The 19723-nt window shown below is 43.2% G+C and overlaps 1 protein-coding gene across 2 annotated transcripts in view; it reads left to right on the top strand.

The window, feature by feature from the left end:
• The window catches only part of GLS (glutaminase), a 1258313-nt gene that overhangs the window by 1032643 nt on the left and 205947 nt on the right, over nucleotides 1–19723 (top strand). Inside the window, exon 15 of one of the 2 annotated variants that reach the window (XM_044303244.1) lies at nucleotides 1659–1720. In XM_044303244.1, coding sequence (XP_044159179.1) covers nucleotides 1659–1720 — 62 coding nt within the window. Of the gene's footprint in view, nucleotides 1–1658; nucleotides 1721–19723 lie in introns of those variants that run through there. The other variant, XM_044303245.1, reaches the window with a different exon arrangement.

Raw genomic sequence — 19723 nt, 5'->3', positions numbered from 1 at the left:
CTGCTGTAAGAGGCACAGTGTGGGTATTAGTACTGTGTGGTAACTTTAAGGGGAAAGCAATTCCCTAGATTACCCTGTTATACCATTGGGGTGGCTCGGTCTTACAGGGTATTACTACTATGAGGGCACAATGTGGATATTACTACTGTTAGGGGGCACCGTGTATTACTACTTTGAGCACAGTGTGGGGATAACTACTGTGAGGGGCACAATGTGGAAACTGTTACTGCAAGGGGGCACAGTGTTGGCATAACTACTGAAAAGGGGCACAGTGTGGGCATTAGTACTGTGTGGTAGTACTAAGGGAAAAGCAGTGCCCTAGATTCTTACAGGGCCAGCATAGCACCCCCTGCTGAGGATTTACCAGGGACAGTTACCATCCCCTGTTTATGTGGTTATTCATTTTGCTCTATGACCACAGCGACCTTGTTCCTGTTTTAGCAGACATCACACCGACACGCCAGCAAAACCCTGGATGCGGTAGGACCAGTTGGTCCTTTTATTTATCATATTAGTTCGACCATGTACCCTATAATAGACATTATCAAGTGTACATATTGGGGGTCATTTACTAGCTTTGTGCACTAATCTTTGTTTCCCCTCTGCGCTGCTGGAGAATTAGCCTAATTTATGAATTAATTGCATCTCCAGCAATCTGGAGTCGTTTTTGCTCCTCCTTTACACCTGTTATCAGGCGTAAAAGTTATTCTGCTGTCTTGACAAAGGGCCCCAGAGACGTGTGGTTTTATAAGATTTGTTAAATAAACCATCTCAAAATGACTCTGGCTTTGGTGCTGATGCACCTGATAGTTTTGCTTTGCGCCCGAATTATATCTGTACACCAGGATCTAAGTAAAATTACCGCTCACTTAATATGCTGGAGTATCATACTTATTGAGAACAATAGACCCCTCAATTTACAAATGATGGGGGTCAATTATGAATTGATATACTTCAGTTTTCTGGCATATATCTGTTGCAGATTGCAGCAGAAAGATTATTTACACCGCAATCTGCTACTTTTCCCCGCTCACGCCAGGTGTAAAAAAGGTTGTGTGTTGTGGGCAGGCATGCCTTTTTTAGGCATAGCAAATGTTCTAAATCTACACCAAATGTCTAAAATGTTGGTCTTAATAAATGACCCCCCAAGTGTGGTAGAGTCTGTTGTCTGTTATATGTGGTTAAAGGATCTTTTCCAGGGCTTTGATAGGCCTCTACTATTCCTTTGTATGCTTGCAATTTCACATGTAGTTGTTTTGATGGAAATATAAAATTGTGACTTGTCTCACTGGACAACATACATTTGTAAATAATGTCCCTTAGAAGCAATGGAGCCTTTGCAGCAGCACAGGCATGCTGTGTGGCTCCACACCAAAAAGCTACAGTATACAACACAGATGCCTGTACTCTGCTTTGTGTAAGGGGCCTCAGGCTTTATAAAGAAATGTATGTTGAATGGTAAATGGCAAATACATTTTTATCTGGCTGTGTCTAGACAGCTTGTCCCTAAACTGACACATCATTGTCTATGGGCCCACTAGGTATTAGGCAAACTATAAAAATTGTAACTGTAAATAGAGAAAAATTATTTTAAATGTCCCATTTCTCCCTCATATTTCCTATGCATGCTGAATATCATATTTTATTTCCTTTTTTAGGTGAAATCTGTGATAAATCTTCTGTTTGCTGCGTATACTGGAGATGTATCTGCACTGAGAAGGTAAAGCAAATCCAATCAACATAATTTACATTGAAGACCACCTCCTTGAGGGTACGTTCACACTTGCGGCAGGACGGATCCGTCAGGCTGTTCACCCTGTCGGATCCGTCCTTCCGCTATTTTGCCGCGCCGCCGGACCGCCGCCCCGCCGCCCCGTCCCCATTGACTATAATGGGGATGGGGGCGGAGCTCCGGCACAGTATGGCAGTGCACGGCGGCCTCTCACCGCGAACTGCCGCACTGCGCCGGAGCTCCACCCCGTCCCCATTATAGTCAATGGGAACAGAACGGCAGTCCGGCAGCACGGCGAGATAGCGGAAGGACGAATCCGACAGGGTGAACATGAACAGCCTGTCGGATCCTTCCTGCCGCAAGTGTGAAAGTACCCTTACTGTTATTACTGCATTGTAAATTGTTACAATGAAAGCCACATTCAAATATTCAAGGTAGACATACAAAATATATTGAAGGGGTACAGTATTTCCATTTTAGACCTTCATGACATACTGAATCCACAGAATATGCCATAACTATCTAATAGATGAAGGTCCCACCTCTGGGACCTGCTCCTTTCTCCCGAATGGGAATCACCCAGCCCATGCCCACCAGCATCCAAGCTGAAAATGAACTGAGAGCTAGCGATCTCCATCCAATTAGAGGGAGTCATAGAAACAAGTGTGCATGCTTGTTTAACTTCCATAAATGTGAATGAATAGGGCCGTGCACATGTAGTGCCACCTCTCTATTCACTTCACTTTTCACCTGAATACTACAGCTAGCAGCTGGGGGGGCATTGGAAAAACCCTTTTCTAAAGATACCTACAGGTCCCAGAGGACTGACCTACATCTATTAGACAGTTATATTATGTCCTGTGGTTATGCCATTAATGTCTTGGGCTACTTTCACACTGGCGTTTCTGGGTCCGCTTGTAAGATCCGTTTCAGGGCTCTCACAAGTGGCCCAAAATGGATCAGTTTAGCCCCAATGCATTCTGAATGGATAAGGATCCGTTCAGAATGCATCAGTTTGCCTCTGTTCAGCCTCCATTCCGCTCTGGAGGCGGACACCAAAACGCTGCTTGCAGCATTTTGGTGTCCGCCTGGCGATGCTGAGCCAAACGGATCCGTCTGACTTAGGCTACTTTCACACTAGCGTTCGTCGGTCCGCTCGTGAGCTCCGTTTGAAGGAGCTCACAAGCGGACCCGAACGCCTCCGTCCAGCCCTGATGCAGTCTGAATGGAGCGGATCCGCTCAGACTGCATCAGTCTGGCGGCGTTCAGCCTCCGCTCCGCTCGCCTCCGCACGGCCAGGCGGACAGCTGAACGCTGCTTGCAGCGTTCAGCTGTCCGCCTGGCCGTGCGGAGGCGAGCAGATCCGTTCAGACTTACAATGTAAGTCAATGGGAACGGATCCGCTTGAAGATGACACCATATGGCTCAATCTTCAAACGGATCCGTCCCCCATTGACTTTACATTGAAAGTCTGAACGGATCCGCTCAGGCATCTTGCGCACTTAGAAATTTTTCTAAGTTATTAATGCAGACGGATCCGTACTGAACGGAGCCTCCGTCTGCATTAATATGATCGGGTCCGTTCAGAACGGATCCGATCAAGCGCTAGTGTGAAAGTAGCCTTACAATGTAAGTCAATGGGGACGGATCCGTTTTCACTGACACAATATGGTGCGATTGAAAACAGATCCGCCTCCCATTGACTTTCAAAACGGATCTGTTTGCATTATCATGATCCGTTTGCATTTTTATTTTTTTTGTTCATGGTAATGCAAACGGATCCGTTCTGAACGGAGACAATCATTTGCTTTATAGGTGCAGATCCGTCTGTCCAGATACCAGACGGATCCGCACCTAACGCAGGTGTGAAAGTAGCCTTAGATAGGAGAACCCATAGACATTATAGACACCTCTCTGCTCTCCAGTTGGTAACTAAAAAATACTAATATATATTGTATATTATTGACAACTGCATCTTGTCAGTGGAGTTCACATTCACAATAGATGCGTTACAGCACTTGGGGGAGGATTTCTGAGACTGGCATTTCATGCTCAAGTGTATAAAAAAATGTGTAGTAAGGTGTGCAAAATTTATTAAGAGGTTCATGTCACATATTTAGCTATCTGTACACCACAAACTATAATCTGTGCCAGCTATGGTTGGGTGTCAATTGAAGCTATAATTTACACCAGTTTTTGTTGCATTATAATTATTTTAATTATTTTTTAAGCAACATCCTTAATTTCATCCCTTAATGTTTGTAAATAATATCAGGTTAATGTATCTCACTAAAGCAGGGATTTACATGAAAGGTGTTATACCATTACAAATGCATACCCCTGTCCTGTGGATAGGGAATAAGAATTTGATCAGTGGGGGGGTTTAACCAGTGGAGTTTCCACCGATCACGAGGGCCCTGTGTTGCCCTGTGTTGTGGTCACCCATTTGCACATATCTCCAGGAGTTCCATACTGTTACATAAATAATATTTTTTTTATCAATTAGCTCAACAGTCCTAAAATCACAATGCTGACTATCACATCTAAACGGTTTACAGAGGAAGGTGGCTCCCACTCTCACTTTATTGGCTCCCTGCAATGCCATTGCAGAATGGTATGGCAACCCGAGGTCTGCCAACTATGGAAGCCTATGATGCCCAGCCAGAGGCAGGGTCTCATAGGCAGACTGGCAGTTAGAATGCACTACTATACAGATCACTGCAAATCGTTAATTGTGTACCAATAGTTAAATGCTGTGATTCAACGATAAAGCACTTTTTTCTTTATGCACTATGTATCCCAAACGGTCATGTATGGGCAATATATATTTAACACTGGCAGTGTTGGCCTAGGTTACTAAGGTGATGGGCTGGAGCCACCCTGTAGAGCGAGCTAGAAGCAAGACATGCATGTGTGAGCTCCTGAGAAGTAGGCCCAAAGTGAAGCCTCATCCAGCAAACACCTTTCCTGAGACTGAAAAGCTGCCAAAGAACAATTTAACTAAAAGACTACTGGGACAACCACCCGCCAATCCCGTCGTACTAAGCCACAGTTGCCATACAGGTCTCCACTAGAGACTTCTGGAGCCGAATCCACTGTGAGCACAGAAGACGTTTAAGATTGGTTGGTGGGCCCAGACAGGATGCAATCACGATTGTATGTACAATCAGTAAAAATAAAATTACTGATTTCACGCTGGAAATGAAATTAATTTGCTGCCACCACTCTTCGTATTGAATCGGGGCGAAGAGACCCCGGCTAGCTAATCCTAAAGGGACTAAATGGTTATTTGCAACCTAGCTAACCCATCAACAATTTATAAAAATAAAACAATCCGGTAGTATGTCTACTCTGAGGACGGAGTTCTTAGCATAGATCAGGTAATCAAGTAACAAGGGCAAAACTAGAACAATTGAATTGTTAGCTTTTAGTCTAAAAACTACACAAAAATATATACATTAAAACTGACAGATAAATATACCTGCCAGTCGAACAGATTGGTTTGGATAGAAATAGGTAAGAGGTGGAAGGGACTAGAATGTCTGTAAGTTCAGAATTACCGTGGTAGGGTCCAGTAATAGGCAAAGTCTTTGAAATAATAATCCAAGATGGTGGGGTGCCCGTGTCCCTGCGGGCGGTCGAGATGTTAGACGACGTCAGACGGTAGGTGAAGGACGCAGGACCTGAGTATGTCACTGTTTTTACCTACTCTGAAGCAGGGAGTGGTTATGACATGTTTAGGTCCAGCCTTGTGTAATTGGAACAGGGGCAGTCCTTTGCCCCATAGGGAGAAAACCTGGCAGCATCTTTGCTTTGCCCATTTCTCCATATCCCGTAAGTCCAATCAAGAAATATTGTTGATATTGATAATCAGTACAAGTTTACGCATCAGCTGATAACAAATACGACTAGAAGATGATACAGGGTGCCCCAGAACCTTTATATCTCAGAGCGGGAATCTCTGATTTGTCCGCGGGTTTCCTAGAAGGTGGGTTAGGAGAACCAAAACCATCTCTGAAAAGATGGTTCCTTTCACATTTCCATAACCCATGAAATATTAGGAAAATATGGGAAGAATATGAAGTTTATGGATTGGAGGTGACTTTCAGGTCATCTTCCCTCCTGTAAAGGTGTGAGACCCCTGCTGGTATTGGAGACACTATGGCTGCAGAAAGACCAGGTTTATGAGGTTCTGTCATAAGAGAACTAGATGGATGGGTACTCAACTTGGCATGGGCAGGAAAGGTTTGTCACAAGGTGGTGATAATGGCACCTCTGCTCTGTGAATTACTTTTTTAGTCAAAAGAGAAGATTCTTAGTGAAGGCTCTTTTGTCTTTGTGATTGTGAAATAAGATAGGGCCAGGGGCTATCCATAGTATTCAGTATATTGTGCAGACTAGATAGGCCAAATGGTTCTTATCTGCCGACACATTCTATGTTTCTATATTTCTATGTTGATATGGCGCATTTGCGATTTCCTAGTATCGCAAAGCGTCACAACTACCCCTGAGGGAAAGAGATAAGACATCTTAGAAGGTTTAGAACCATCTCCAAGGCCGTGCAAGATCGATGCAGTAAAGTACCACTTGTTTATGGCAATAAGACTTTACTGTTTGTGGAAAGGGTTTATTACCTCCAGAGTCCACCACACTTTAAAACGGACTGGCCATTGGATCTGAGATTTGCATTCAGCACGTGAACTGCAGAAAGAGTTTTTAGGATTACTACCATGATTACCATTGCCCAGATGCAGCCATTGGTAAATTCCTCAGAACTGTGCCTACTGCTGCTGTATGTACTACAACTTCAGTCATCCCCAGTAAAGAGACTTTTTATTTTATTTTATTGTAACCATCTGCTTAGTATCAAAGGCACCTAACACCAGACAGGAGCCCTCAGAAAGTCTGGAAATAAAGGGTGTGTCCCCTATTCATTGCATCGTCCCAGGGAGTGTTGGAGTGAAGCTAGCCACTTCGAATTTGCGGCCTTTGCTGCATTTCTGACAGTCCAATGCAAGCATTAGATACTGCTGTTATATTCCGGTATTCAAAAAACACCAATTTTGGGCAAGATAATACATTTGCGGGCTTTGTTGCATTTGTGACAGTCAAATACAAACTTTAAATATTGCAGTTATATTCTGGGTTTAAAAAAACACCCATTTTGTGCAAGACCCTACATCTGGGGCCTTTGCTGCATTTCTCACAGTCAAATAGAAGTGTTAGATACTGCTGTTATATTCTGGTATTCAAAAAACACCCATTTTGGGCAAGATAATACTTTTGCGGCTTTTGCTGCATTTCTGACAGTCCAATACAAACTTTAGATACTGCTGTTATATTCAAGATAATACATTTGCTGGCTTTGTTGCATTTGTGAAAGTCAAATACAAACTTTAAATGCTGCAGTTATATTCTGATATTTAAAAAAATATCCATTTTGTGCAAGACACTAGATTTGCGGCCTTTGCTGCATTTCTGACAGTCCAATACAAGCGTAGATAATACAGTTATATTCTGGATTAAAAAAAACACCCATTTTGTGCAAGACCCTACATCTGGGGCCTTTGCTGCATTTGTCACAGTCAAATACAACCAGACAATACTGCAGTTACATTGTTGGTTGACAAATGAACATTTTTTTGTGACCGTGAAGTAATTTGTATAAAATTCGCCTGTCACACTGTTGTGTGACCTCAAGAAATGTTTCCTCTTTATGACATCGGCACTGCCTTACTCTCAGTAAACCTAATTGTTGACTATTGGCGGTTACATTGTCGCCTGACATAAACCATCTGTTAGTTTGGCGGGTGAACGCAAAGAATGAGGAGAGCATCAACTCAGGGACGTGGCCCCGGTCGTGGTGCTGCTGGTGGAGCTCCTGTTGCGGGGAGAGGATGTGGTAGATCTGTGCCAGCTACACGCACAATTGAATCCTCTTCCTCAGGTGCGAGTAGGCGACAGAACTTTCAGCGTTACTTTCGGCCGAATGCGCCTCTGTGAATGGTGAGGCAGGAACAAGTACAGGCTATAGTAGATTGCGTGGCTGACAGTGCCTCCAGTTCCTTCACATTGTCTCCCACCCAGTCTCCTGCTGAAAGATCAGAGTTGGCACCTGCAGCCCATGGCCATCAGTCTTTCACCTTACCCCCTTGAAAATCAGCCAAGAAGTCTGGGCCCCAAGTCATGGAGCAGTCTCTTCTGCTTTTTTATGACTCTGCTAGCAGGGTTTCCCAGGGCCATCCACATAGCCCTGCCCCAGAAGTGGAAGAGATTGAGTGCACCGATGCCCAACCACTTATGTTTCAGGATGAGTAAATGGGAGTACCACTGCAGCACGTCTCGGATGATAACGAAACACAGGTGCCAACTGCTATGGCTTTCTGCAGTGTGCAGACCGACAAGGAGGGCGGGAGTTAGAGACTGGGTGGAAGATGATGTGGAGGACAATGAGGTCCTCGACCCCACATGGAATCAAGGTCATGCGAGTAACCTGTGTAGTTCGGAGGAAGAGGCGGTGGTCGCACAGAGCCACAAGCACAGCAGAAGAGGGAGCAGGGTGCAAAAGCGGAGCGGCTGTCCCCTAGACAGTACGCCTGCTACTGCCCACTGCACCAAGGGACCGAGCACACCAAAGCCAGCTCCAAGGAGTTCCCTGGCATGGTAGTTCTTTAGACAATGTGCTGACGACAAGACACAAGTGGTTTGCATGCTGTGCAATCAGAGCCTGAAGCGATGATGATGGGTCTGCCCCCTTCAACTTCTGGGTCTCCAAATTGGGCACATGGCCTGAACTTGCCCTTTACGCCTTGGAGGTGCTGGCCTGCCCTGCAGCCAGTGTATTTTATGAACTTGTGTTTAGCACGGCAGGGGGCGTTATCACAGACATGCACCAGCACCACCAGCTGATATGGAACGTCTTAGCAGGAGTCAGCATTTCATCAACATGATGATGAGATACTAGACCCCACATGGAATCAAGGTCATGCGAGTGACCTGTCTAGTTCGGAGGAAGAGGTGGTGGTCGCACAGAGGCACCAGCACAGCAAAAGAGGGAGCAGGGTGCAAAAGCGTCTGTTACATTCTTGGGTGATATTTTGCCGTTAATAAACCCCTGCTCTGCATAGGAGACAGGGACCTAAATTGTCAGGTGACATTTTGCCAATTCTGCCGTGTACAAATCCCTGCTCTGCATAGGTGACACAGACCTAATTTTGGTAAAATCGGCTGTTCAATTGGTGGGTGACATGAATACAGTTTTGCCGTGAATAAACCCCTGCTCTGCATAGGTGACAGGGACAAATTTCTAAAATTCGTCTTTAATTGACGGGCGCCACATCCTTTCATTCGATCCTTCCGCTTTAACAACTTGTTTCACATTTCCTCTTGATCAAATTTCAGCCCTTGACCTCCCTTGGATGTGGTATCCCTTTCTCACGCTCCCTCTCCGGCGTGGAACCCTGATTCGCTGCTAACCGTGATCAACATGGTAGGCGCATAAAAGAACATTGAAAGTTGACAGAGAAGATATCCAATTGGATCGTGGACCTCATCAAACATGCGATCAGGCAGAAGTTATCTAGAGTCAACAAAGCAGCAGCAGGGCCTCTCCTGTCTAACGTTTCCAAATCTAAAATACCCCAGTGACATTCCCTGTAATTTTTTATTAATCATTCCAATAACAGGGCATCTTAAGAGTCCTGTATTGTTATTTATCGGCACTACCTCCCCTAGTCGGGAGTGGGTAATTGCCGTGCGCCCCCGCCTTTTCTTGGAAACTTCGGCTTCAATAATTTGTCCCACATTTCCGCTCGATCACATTTAATTTCATCCATTGACCTCTCTTGGATGTGGTATCCTTTTCTCAGGCTCCCTTTCCGGTGTAGAACCCTGATTCCCCGCTGCAAGTTATCACCATGGTTGGCGCAGAAAAAAAACATCAAAAGTTTATAGAGAAGATATCCAATTGGATCATGGACGTCACATGGACATGCGACATGGTTGAGCCTACACGTACTGACTGATGGGTCTGCCCCCTTCAACTTCTGGGTCTTCAAATTGGGCACATGGCATGTGCTTGCCTTTTACGCCTTGTAGGTGCTGGCCTGCCCTGAATCCAGTGTATTGTCTGAACGTTTGTTTAGCACGGCTGGAGGGGGTTATCACAGGTTATATTTCCCAATGTTTTGGGTCTACCCAAAAAATAATAATAAAATTAAATTAAAAATAAAACCAGTGTAGGCTACCTCCTCCACCGCCGCTTCCACCTACACCGCCACATCCACCGCCTCCTCAACCTCCTACTCCATATGGACCTCCTAGATCAAGATTATTATTTTTTATTTTTACGTATTTTATGTTATTTTAAGTCATTTCCCTACAAACATTTGTTTGCAGAACACTTGCCATGCTCTTAACCACATTTTGCAGCCCTCTAACCCTTTCCATGACTTGTTTAGAGCCATTTTGGTGCTCAAAAGTTTGGGTCCCCATTGACTTCCGAACATCCAGGTTTCCGTTCAACTCTAGATATGACCTATCTGCGTGTATAACAACTAGGGATGAGGCTAGATTGAGAGAGCAACAAACGGAATCCTATGAACTTTGGAACCCTCTTTTTGTATAGACTGTCAAAAGGGAACTACGCCACAAATCCCATATTTTGTGGAAAGTCTCTAGCCGTCCTCTCTTTTTATAAAATATTCGTATGGTCGTTACAAAATTGCATTGCTGAGGGACTGAGGGGGAACATCTAGCCATCCACCTCAGTGCAATTTATTTCCAAGCTATGGTAGGAATCGTTTTTTGTAGAACCATTTGAATTTGATATCCCCATTAGTCCCCTTCCAGAAGACCCAGGAGACAGATTCTGAGATCTATAGGAACTGTGTGACCAATCACAGCCGACAGCAGATTCGTTGCTTCCCTCCAGAATACCTGTAATTTGGAGCGAGTGTTGGAAATTGGCCACTGCAACACAAAACTCATTCTCACTTCTTCTTTGGGAAGATTCTTTCGTTTATTCAGAGACAAAAGCAGTAAATAAATACAGGTCAGGCAGATTTGAACAAAGGAATAATTAAAATTATAATTCAAGTTTTCTGCAGTGTGTTGCAATCTATACACTTCAATGTTACTCACACAGATTACATCATTATTAATGTAACCATTGATATACCTAAGTTACACCTACAACAACTTCTAATTGGACAAAAGTTTCTTATCACAAACACTCCATGTGGACATAATTTGTTCCTTAATCCGCTCCTGTTTTAATACTAATCTCCAAAGAGCCATTTGGGCAATAAAACTAGAATAGGTCCTCTTCATTTATCACTTTCCCCAACACCAATGATCAAACATAATCATAAACATTTCAATGGCCTACTTCAGTTTCAGTAGACAAATATATTTATCCTGGCCAGGGGCATACATAGTAATCATTGGGCCCCATAGCAAGACTCTGAATGGAGCCCCCATGCCTACATAGTTGCCAACTGTCCTGAATTTGCCGGGATTGTCCCTGATATTCAAAGACAGTCCTGGCAAAGTCGCAATATTTTGGGCTGAAAATAGATGGGGCTAACACAAACCCTGCCATTATTGGGGCTAATATGCCCCAATTTTACAAACAGAAACATTGTTAATATGTTTCTAGCCCCTCTCACTACCCGTATATATAAAAATGTGCCCCTTTACCAGTGTAAAGATCTATAATGATATGACAATTAAAAGGGTTGTCGAGATTTTTGCAAGGATAGCCCATCCTGGGGACAGGCCATCTTGATTTCATTGGTAGGAGTCTGACATTCCCACTGATCAGCTGTTCTGCAGGAGCTCGGGTGCCAGAAGTCGGCACAGGAACTAATCTAATGAAAGTTAGAGGAACTACACAGCTCCATCAACTGTACTGTAACAAGCTCTGTCCAATATTCACTGGAGAGGTGCAGTTTAGACACCTGCTTCTGGCACTGGAGGTTCTGCAGAACATCTTATCGGTTAGACTGCAGTAGAATAGAAGGTAATGCTGGTCTGTCCTCAGGATATATATATATATATATATATATATATATATATATATATATATATATATATATAAGAAAAATGGCGGCACTGGCTATAATCAGAAAAAATTGGGTGCACGTTCCAGGGGAATCGACTTCTTACCCCACCAATGTATCCAGAAAATGGACGGCACTCCAGTTAGATGAAATTAAGTGGTTCCTTTTATTCAACCATCCGGTGCAACGTTTCGGCTCCAAAATGAGCCTTTTTCAAGCCTAAAGGAATCACTTAATTTCATCTAACTGGAGTGCCGTCCATTTTCTGGATGTGTGTGTGTATGTGTATATATATATATATATATATATATATATATATACAGGGAGTGCAGAATTATTAGGCAAGTTGTGTTTTTGAGGATTAATTTTATTATTGAACAACAACCATGTTCTCAATGAACCCAAAAAACTCATTAATATCAAAGCTGAATATTTTTGGAAGTAGTTTTTAGTTTGTTTTTAGTTTTAGCTATTTTAGGGGGATATCTGTGTGTGCAGGTGACTATTACTGTACATAATTATTAGGCAACTTAGCAAAAAACAAATATATACCCATTTCAATTATTTATTTTTACCAGTGAAACCAATATAACATCTCAACATTCACAAATATACATTTCTGACATTCAAAAACAAATCAGTGATCAATATAGCCACCTTTCTTTGCAAGGACACTCAAAAGCCTGCCATCCATGGATTCCGTCAGTGTTTTGATCTGTTCACCATCAACATTGCGTGCAGCAGCAACCACAGCCTCCCAGACACTATTCAGAGAGGTGTACTGTTTTCCCTCCTTGTAAATCTCACATTTGATGATGGACCACAGGTTCTCAGTGGGGTTCAGATCAGGTGAACAAGGAGGCCATGTCATTAGATTTTCTTCTTTTATACCCTTTCTTGCCAGCCACGTTGTGGAGTACTTGGACGCGTGTGATGGAGCATTGTCCTGCATGAAAATCATGTTTTTCTTACCTTGCAGACTTCTTCCTGTACCACTGCTTGAAGAAGGTGTCTTCCAGAAACTGGCAGTAGGACTGGGAGTTGAGCTTGACTCCATCCTCAACCCAAAAAGGCCCCACAAGCTCATCTTTGATGATACCAGCCCAAACCAGTACTCCACCTCCACCTTGCTGGCGTCTGAGTCGGACTGGAGCTCTCTGCCCTTTACCAATCCAGCCATCTGGCCCATCAAGACTCACTCTCATTTCATCAGTCCATAAAACCTTAGAAAAATTAGTCTTGAGATATTTCTTGGCCCAGTCTTGACGTTTCAGCTTGTGTGTCTTGTTCAGTGGTGGTCGTCTTTAAGCCTTTCTTACCTTGGCCATGTCTCTGAGTATTGCACACCTTGTGCTTTTGGGCACTCCAGTGATGTTGCAGCTCTGAAATATGGCCAAACTGGTGGCAAGTGGCATCTTGGCAGCTGCACGCTTGACTTTTCTCAGTTCATGGGCAGTTATTTTGTGCCTTGGTTTTTCCACACGCTTCTTGCGACCCTGTTGACTATTTTGAATGAAACGCTTGATTGTTCGATGATCACGCTTCAGAAGCTTTGCAATTTTAAGAGTGCTGCATCCCTCTGCAAGATATCTCACTATTTTTGACTTTTCTGAGCCTGTCAAGTCCTTCTTTTGACCCATTTTTCCAAAGGAAAGGAAGTTGCCTAATAATTATGCACACCTGATATAGGGTGTTGATGTCATTAGACCACACCCCTTCTCATTACAGAGATGCACATCACCTAATATGCTTAATTGGTAGTAGGCTTTCGAGCCTATACAGCTTGGAGTAAGACAACATGCATAAAGAGGATGATGTGGTCAAAATACTAATTTGCCTAATAATTCTGCACGTAGTGTGTGTGTATATATATATATATATATATATATATATATATATATATATATATATATATTATAGTATATACACACACTGTTAAATAGGTTGTCTTATGCCATGGCTTCCTTGGGCCAAAAATTGACACAGATGTATATGCAGTATGTGTGTGTATGTGTATATATATATATATATATATATATATATATACACACATATACTGTACCTATAGTCTACAAAGTATTTGCAAGCATACATGCTAGATAAACTTGAGGCCAAAAAAGCAGGGGTTAACCTGCTCAGCTAAGGACTGTCAGATGGCAGTAGAGACTTCAGCAAGCAGACCAGGGCAGTTACTCCTTGTAGTGTCAGGGGTCACGGTGAAGTCATCACTCACTGGCCTGTAGTTTGTAATGAGGGACTGATGTAGAGGGGGGTATACATTAAGCTAAAGATCAAGTGCGGGCTCTGCACTTACTTGTGGAGTAGCTGTCTGGTGCCTGGATGGCCTAGGCTAGAGTGCGTCGTCATTAGAGCACAGCTACTACCTCAATTATTTGCTCCATGCTCACAGATAAATTCAGGTAACTAAAATGTCTCTGCTGGGTGCTAGGCCAGCCAACAAACAGCAGGCTCTGCTAGCACTGCTAATGCTCAGTGGCCAACCCAGCAGAGAGTAGAGAAGAAAGAACGCTAATTAGGAACTGTGGGCAGGGTAGCCAAGAGCCAGAAGGCAGGCCCGCCCATGGTAGGGACTCGAGATGGAAGCCCAGATGGTGTAATTAGGGGGCGGAGCCTTTACTCTACTGCTGGACCCCATAGCAGCGGCGTGGTCTGCCTCCATTGGAGGTACCCCACTGATCCTGGCCAAACCTCCCTCACTATGGCAAATATATTACATCATGACCCTTTTATTCGATTAGTTAAGGACCTCTATTTTATTAGCCAAAGCACATCAGGATTATTCACTAACCAAGCTGTTTCTTCACTTTAAATCTTTACTTAACTCCTTTCTGAGGTGAGAACACAAGATGTCTGCCTAATACAACATGTCTGACCATCACAACTAATCCTGGGCCAACAAAAAGCGGATAAAGTCAGCATCAGGAGCTGAACATCTATGGCAATTAGTAAATGGTATTTTGCCCATTTAAGCAGGCTGACCAGAATAAGATAGCATTGATGCTGTAAACATAATTGTATAAATCTATTATTTGCTGCTGGGGACATCTGGAGAGCGACTGACAATGCATTCATCTAGGGTGAGATCTGGGATTACCGAACGCCACCAAGCTTCAACCTTCAAGGATGTAGCTAGTAACTGGGATTGAACTAGATAATAATGTATGGGTCAATTCAGTCCCTGTTCATAAAGTATGCCTCTTATCAGATAGGAGGAGATGGATAAATTAGGAGGTGGAAACTGTGTGGACAGAGCATGAAGTAGCTGGAAATATCCGATTGTGGGACATTGTATAGTGTTTAAAGTTGTGTAAAGGATAAAAGAACATTGTTTTCATAGAAATGAGATAAAGAGGTAATGTCATACTTTTTTTTTTTTTTTTAAATATAATCTTTATTAACTTTTATCAATTTTCATATCACAAGCAAAAGCAAGGTACAGAATCATGAAGAATGGACAAAGTTAGGCAGAAAGATACAATAAAGTTATCTCATGTCGCAAGATTCTTCATATAAATCAAGTTAGCCTCTAGCATAGCCTAATATATAATGACCTCACAATCAAAATTCTGACCGTTAAAGCCAGTCGGCTAGCTCCCCCTTGAAGATAACCCCCGAACCCTCCCCACCTTCCCCCCCCCCCCAAACTTTTCTCCTTCAGTATACCGGGTTCCAACCAAATTTATACCTTAATCGGACAGCAGCCTCCCTAAAGTCCCCGCCACTTTTCGTTTCAAATACCACTCTGAAGATGTAATGTCATACTGTATGCAGAAGCCCTTATCTGGGAGAATGTGGACATGCAATTGGCCTCTGTTGTTCCACAACGGGCTCTCAGCAGGAGTAGCAGTGAAACTAGAGAGACTCATACCCAGAGTCCAAACCTGTGTGGCCAACCTATGCAACGGTAATGCAACTGTACTGATTATAATGTAGAATACTCTAGAATCCCCCATAGGTAAAAATCTGAGAGTTAATGTGAAAGGTGCTTCTCGCTATTCGGTAGAGGATTTCTGTAAATAGTAGAACACTCCTAAAAACTGAAGGGATGCAGTGTGAATCTCAGATGGCAGCAGCTGGGCACAGCATTTCTGTGGAAAAATTGTAATTTTCACTTTGCACAGTGCGCTGTACACTAATTTTTGCAAAGTACCTATGGGGTCAAAATGCTCAATCCACACCTTGATAAATTCCTTGAAGAGGCATAGTTTCCACAATATCATTTTGTTAGGGGCCTCCACTCCATCAAATGTGATGCAGAACCTGAAAACCATTAAGGCAAAATCCTTGCTCCTTCCCTTTTAATCCCTGCAGTGTGCCCACATAGCAGCTTACATCCACATTTATGGCTTTTCCGTACACAGTAGAACCTGCCTATTAATTAAGAAGTGTGGTGTGATTTTAAGCCAGAACCATCACCATATTGGGCCTCAACATGCACATGGTGCACTTTTACTCCTGAGCCCTGAGAAAAGAACAGGGCCACATGTGGGTGTTTCTAAAACCCGAAAACACAGCATAATAAGAGGTCTTATTTTTGGACTGGCACATGATGGGCACTGAAAAGACATGTGGCAAAATTGCTACTTTCACTTTGCACTTTTCACTTTCAAAACACCTGTGGGGTCAAAAAGCTATGTGAAGAGCATGGTTTCTACAATAGGGTCACTTCTTGGAGATTTTATTATTTTTTTTTTACTTCACCATTTATTGGCCAATGCTATATAATTTAAATCATCAAACTAGGCCTTAAATGCTCATGGTGTTCTTTCTCTTCTGAATCCCGCAGTGTACCAAAGCAGCAGTTTCTGACCATATATGGCAGGGATAGAGAGCCTTTTTGCTGCCGAGGGCCATTTGGAGGGGGGGAGGGTTCACCCAGCTTTCACTGTCCCTGCCTCCTTCCTTCACAACTGTCCCTGCCTTTGTCCTTTTCCCAGCCTCAGATCTGCCCCTCCCCCCGCCTCCATCAGCCTATATCAGCCTCAGATCAGACTCCCCCAGCCTCAGATCAGACCCCATCAGACCCTCCCCAGCCTCAGATGAGACCCTCCCCACCCTCCATTAGCCTCAGATCAGCCCCTATGTGACCCCCACAGCACCAATCAGACCTCAGATCAGACATTTAAAAAAAATTAAAAAATAAACGTACCTCTCCAGCTCTGGACAGCTCTACCACTTGGCAGATTCACTTACACTCCCTGGTATTCTTCCCGCCGTGCTTTACTGTGATTTGCACACAGTGAGGCTGGAAGAAGACCAGGGAAGGTGAATACAGCTAATGCTGCGCTGTTATCACCTTCCTGTGCCTCCCGCATGCTAATGACCACTTCTATAATAGAAGTGGTCATTAGCATTTTCACTATATACTGTGGCAGCCAGTAGTGAGCTGGGGACCACATGAGATGATCCCGCTGGCCGGAGGTTCCCCACCCCTGACATTTGGGGTATTGTTGTACTTGAAAAACTATATTCAGGGTGCATTTCTTCCTAATACCACTTATTAATTAAAACCACATATAATTTAAATACAATGTAATTTTTTATTTTATATCCCAGTTTGAAAACGCCTAAAATCAAACATCTGTGGGATCAAGCCAATCACCATCTCCCTAGGTGAATTTCTTAAAATATTTAGTTTCCAAAATGAGTACGTTTTGGGGGGTTTTACACTTTATTAGTATCTCAAGGGCTCTGCAATTTTGACATGGCACTCAAAAACGATTCCAGCTAAATTTGCACCCCAAAGAATGGTGCTCCTTCCTTTCTGAATGCTGCCATGTGCCCAGTCAGTAGATTATAACCATATATGGGCTGTTGCCATATTCAAGAAAAATGCGTAACAAACTATGTGGTGCTTTTTCTTCTGTTACACCTTGTGAAAATGAAAAACTTGGGGCTAATTCAACTTTTTATTTGAAAAAATGTCTTTTCATTTTCACAGCCAAGTGCTTCTAAATTCTATGAAACACCAATTGGGTTGAAGTGCTCACTTTAACCCTCAATAAATTACTTGAGGGTTATAGTTTCCAAAATGGGGTCACTTTTTGGGGATTTATAGGGGCACCTTATGGTGTCTCAAATGTGACATGGTGCCCAAAAACAATTCCACCAAAATTTGCCATATACCCATTTTGATCCCTGCCATGTACCCATTACGACCACATATGGGGTGTTTCTGTAAACTGAAGAGATATTAGGGGGTAAAAGGAGATATAGTACCCCCCAAATCCTGACTTAGGCCCCTGACCCAGTTAAGCCAGTACTCCCTGCTCTGCACTGATGAGGGGCAATCGCCCAGAAACAGCTGTCTACAGATAAGGTGCTGGCTTATTTAATATCATGAGTCATGTCTCAAGTCCTATTTAAAAGGTCGAACATTGACTTATAAGTGAATGTTCAACCTTTTAAAATAGTATAGCTGCCTTACATCTGGTGGCATTAGAGGCAGAGCTTGCAGAGCTCATTTGCATCTCTTTCTTTTCTGTAAACTGAAGAATCATGGTAATGAACATTGAGGTTTGTTTTGCTTTTAACCCTTTGTTACATGAACAAATGGATTAAAATGGAAAATCTGCAAAAACCTCAAATGCTTTAATTCTTGTGGAACAATTAAAGAGTTAACAAAATCCGTTTTGAATAATTTTAGGGTGTAGTTTCTAAAATATTGTCATTTATAGGTCGTTTCTATTAAGCCCCTCTAGTCAACTCCTGAAAGTCGCTCTAGAACTGAATTGGTCCTTAATAAAGTGAGTTTCTGAAAAGTTGAAAAATTGCTACTAAAATTCTAAGCCTTCTAATGTTGTAAAAGAAGAAATTACATTTACAAAATGATGCCAACATAAAGTAGATATGTTGAATGTTAATAACTATTTTGTGAGGTACAGTCAGGTCCATACATATTGGGACATCAACACAATTCTAACATTTTTGGTTCTATACACCACCACAATCAATTTAAAATGAAATGAACAAGATGTGCTTTAACTGCAGACGGTCAGCTTTAATTTGAGGGTATTTACATCCAAATCAGGTGAACGGTGTAGGAATTGCGACAGTTGCATATGTGCCTCCCACTTGTTAAGGAACCAAAAGTAATGGGACAATTGGCTTCTCAGCTGTTCCATGGCCAGGTGTGTATTATTCCCTCGTTATTCCCTCATTATCCCAATTACAATGAGCAGATAAAAGGTCCAGAGTTCATTTCAAGTATGCTATTTGCATTTGGAATCTGTTGCTGTCAACTCTCAAGATGAGATACAAAGAGCTGTCACTATCAGTGAAGCAAGCCTTCATTAGGCTGAAAAAAACAAACGCATCAGAGAGATAGCAAAAACATTAGGCATGGCCAAAACAACTGTTTTGAACATTCTTAAAAAGAAGAAACGCGGGGCGTGGCCTGGTCGGGCATGTGAGCGGACACGCTTGAGGGAAGCTCCGGACCTGCCGTCTATAATCCTGACAAATCCGGCATCTGCAGTGAGCGCCGCTGCTCTGAATTTCACTGGGGGGGCACCGGAGAGTGTGCGGATCCGATACAGAGAATCATGACCCGCACAGGCAAGAAGGAGAGGGAGATGAAAGAGACCGACACGTCCACGCCGGTCAAGTAAGATGGCGCCGCATCGGAGGGTAAATATGCCCGTTCAGCTGCAAACCTACCTCCATCTGAATTGCCTGCTACATCCCTGGCTGCATCGGAGGAGTCAGCTGTGAGGAAGAAATCCTCTGCATCACCGACATGGGGGCCTGAATATGAACACTCACAAGCAGGGAAGATGGCTGGAGATTCAGCTTCTGTCCCTCTAGCCCCACCTAGTGGCCCTGCATCTCAGCACACACAGCATGGTCAGCCTGATGATACTACTGGTGAGCCTACTTCTACAGATATCTTTAAGGCAGTCCAGCAAAG

Source organism: Bufo gargarizans, chromosome 8, assembly GCF_014858855.1.
Source record: "Bufo gargarizans isolate SCDJY-AF-19 chromosome 8, ASM1485885v1, whole genome shotgun sequence".
Taxonomy (NCBI): domain Eukaryota; kingdom Metazoa; phylum Chordata; class Amphibia; order Anura; family Bufonidae; genus Bufo; species Bufo gargarizans.
The sequence above is the reverse complement of the archived record's forward strand: the minus strand, read 5'-3'. Positions and strand labels throughout refer to the sequence as shown.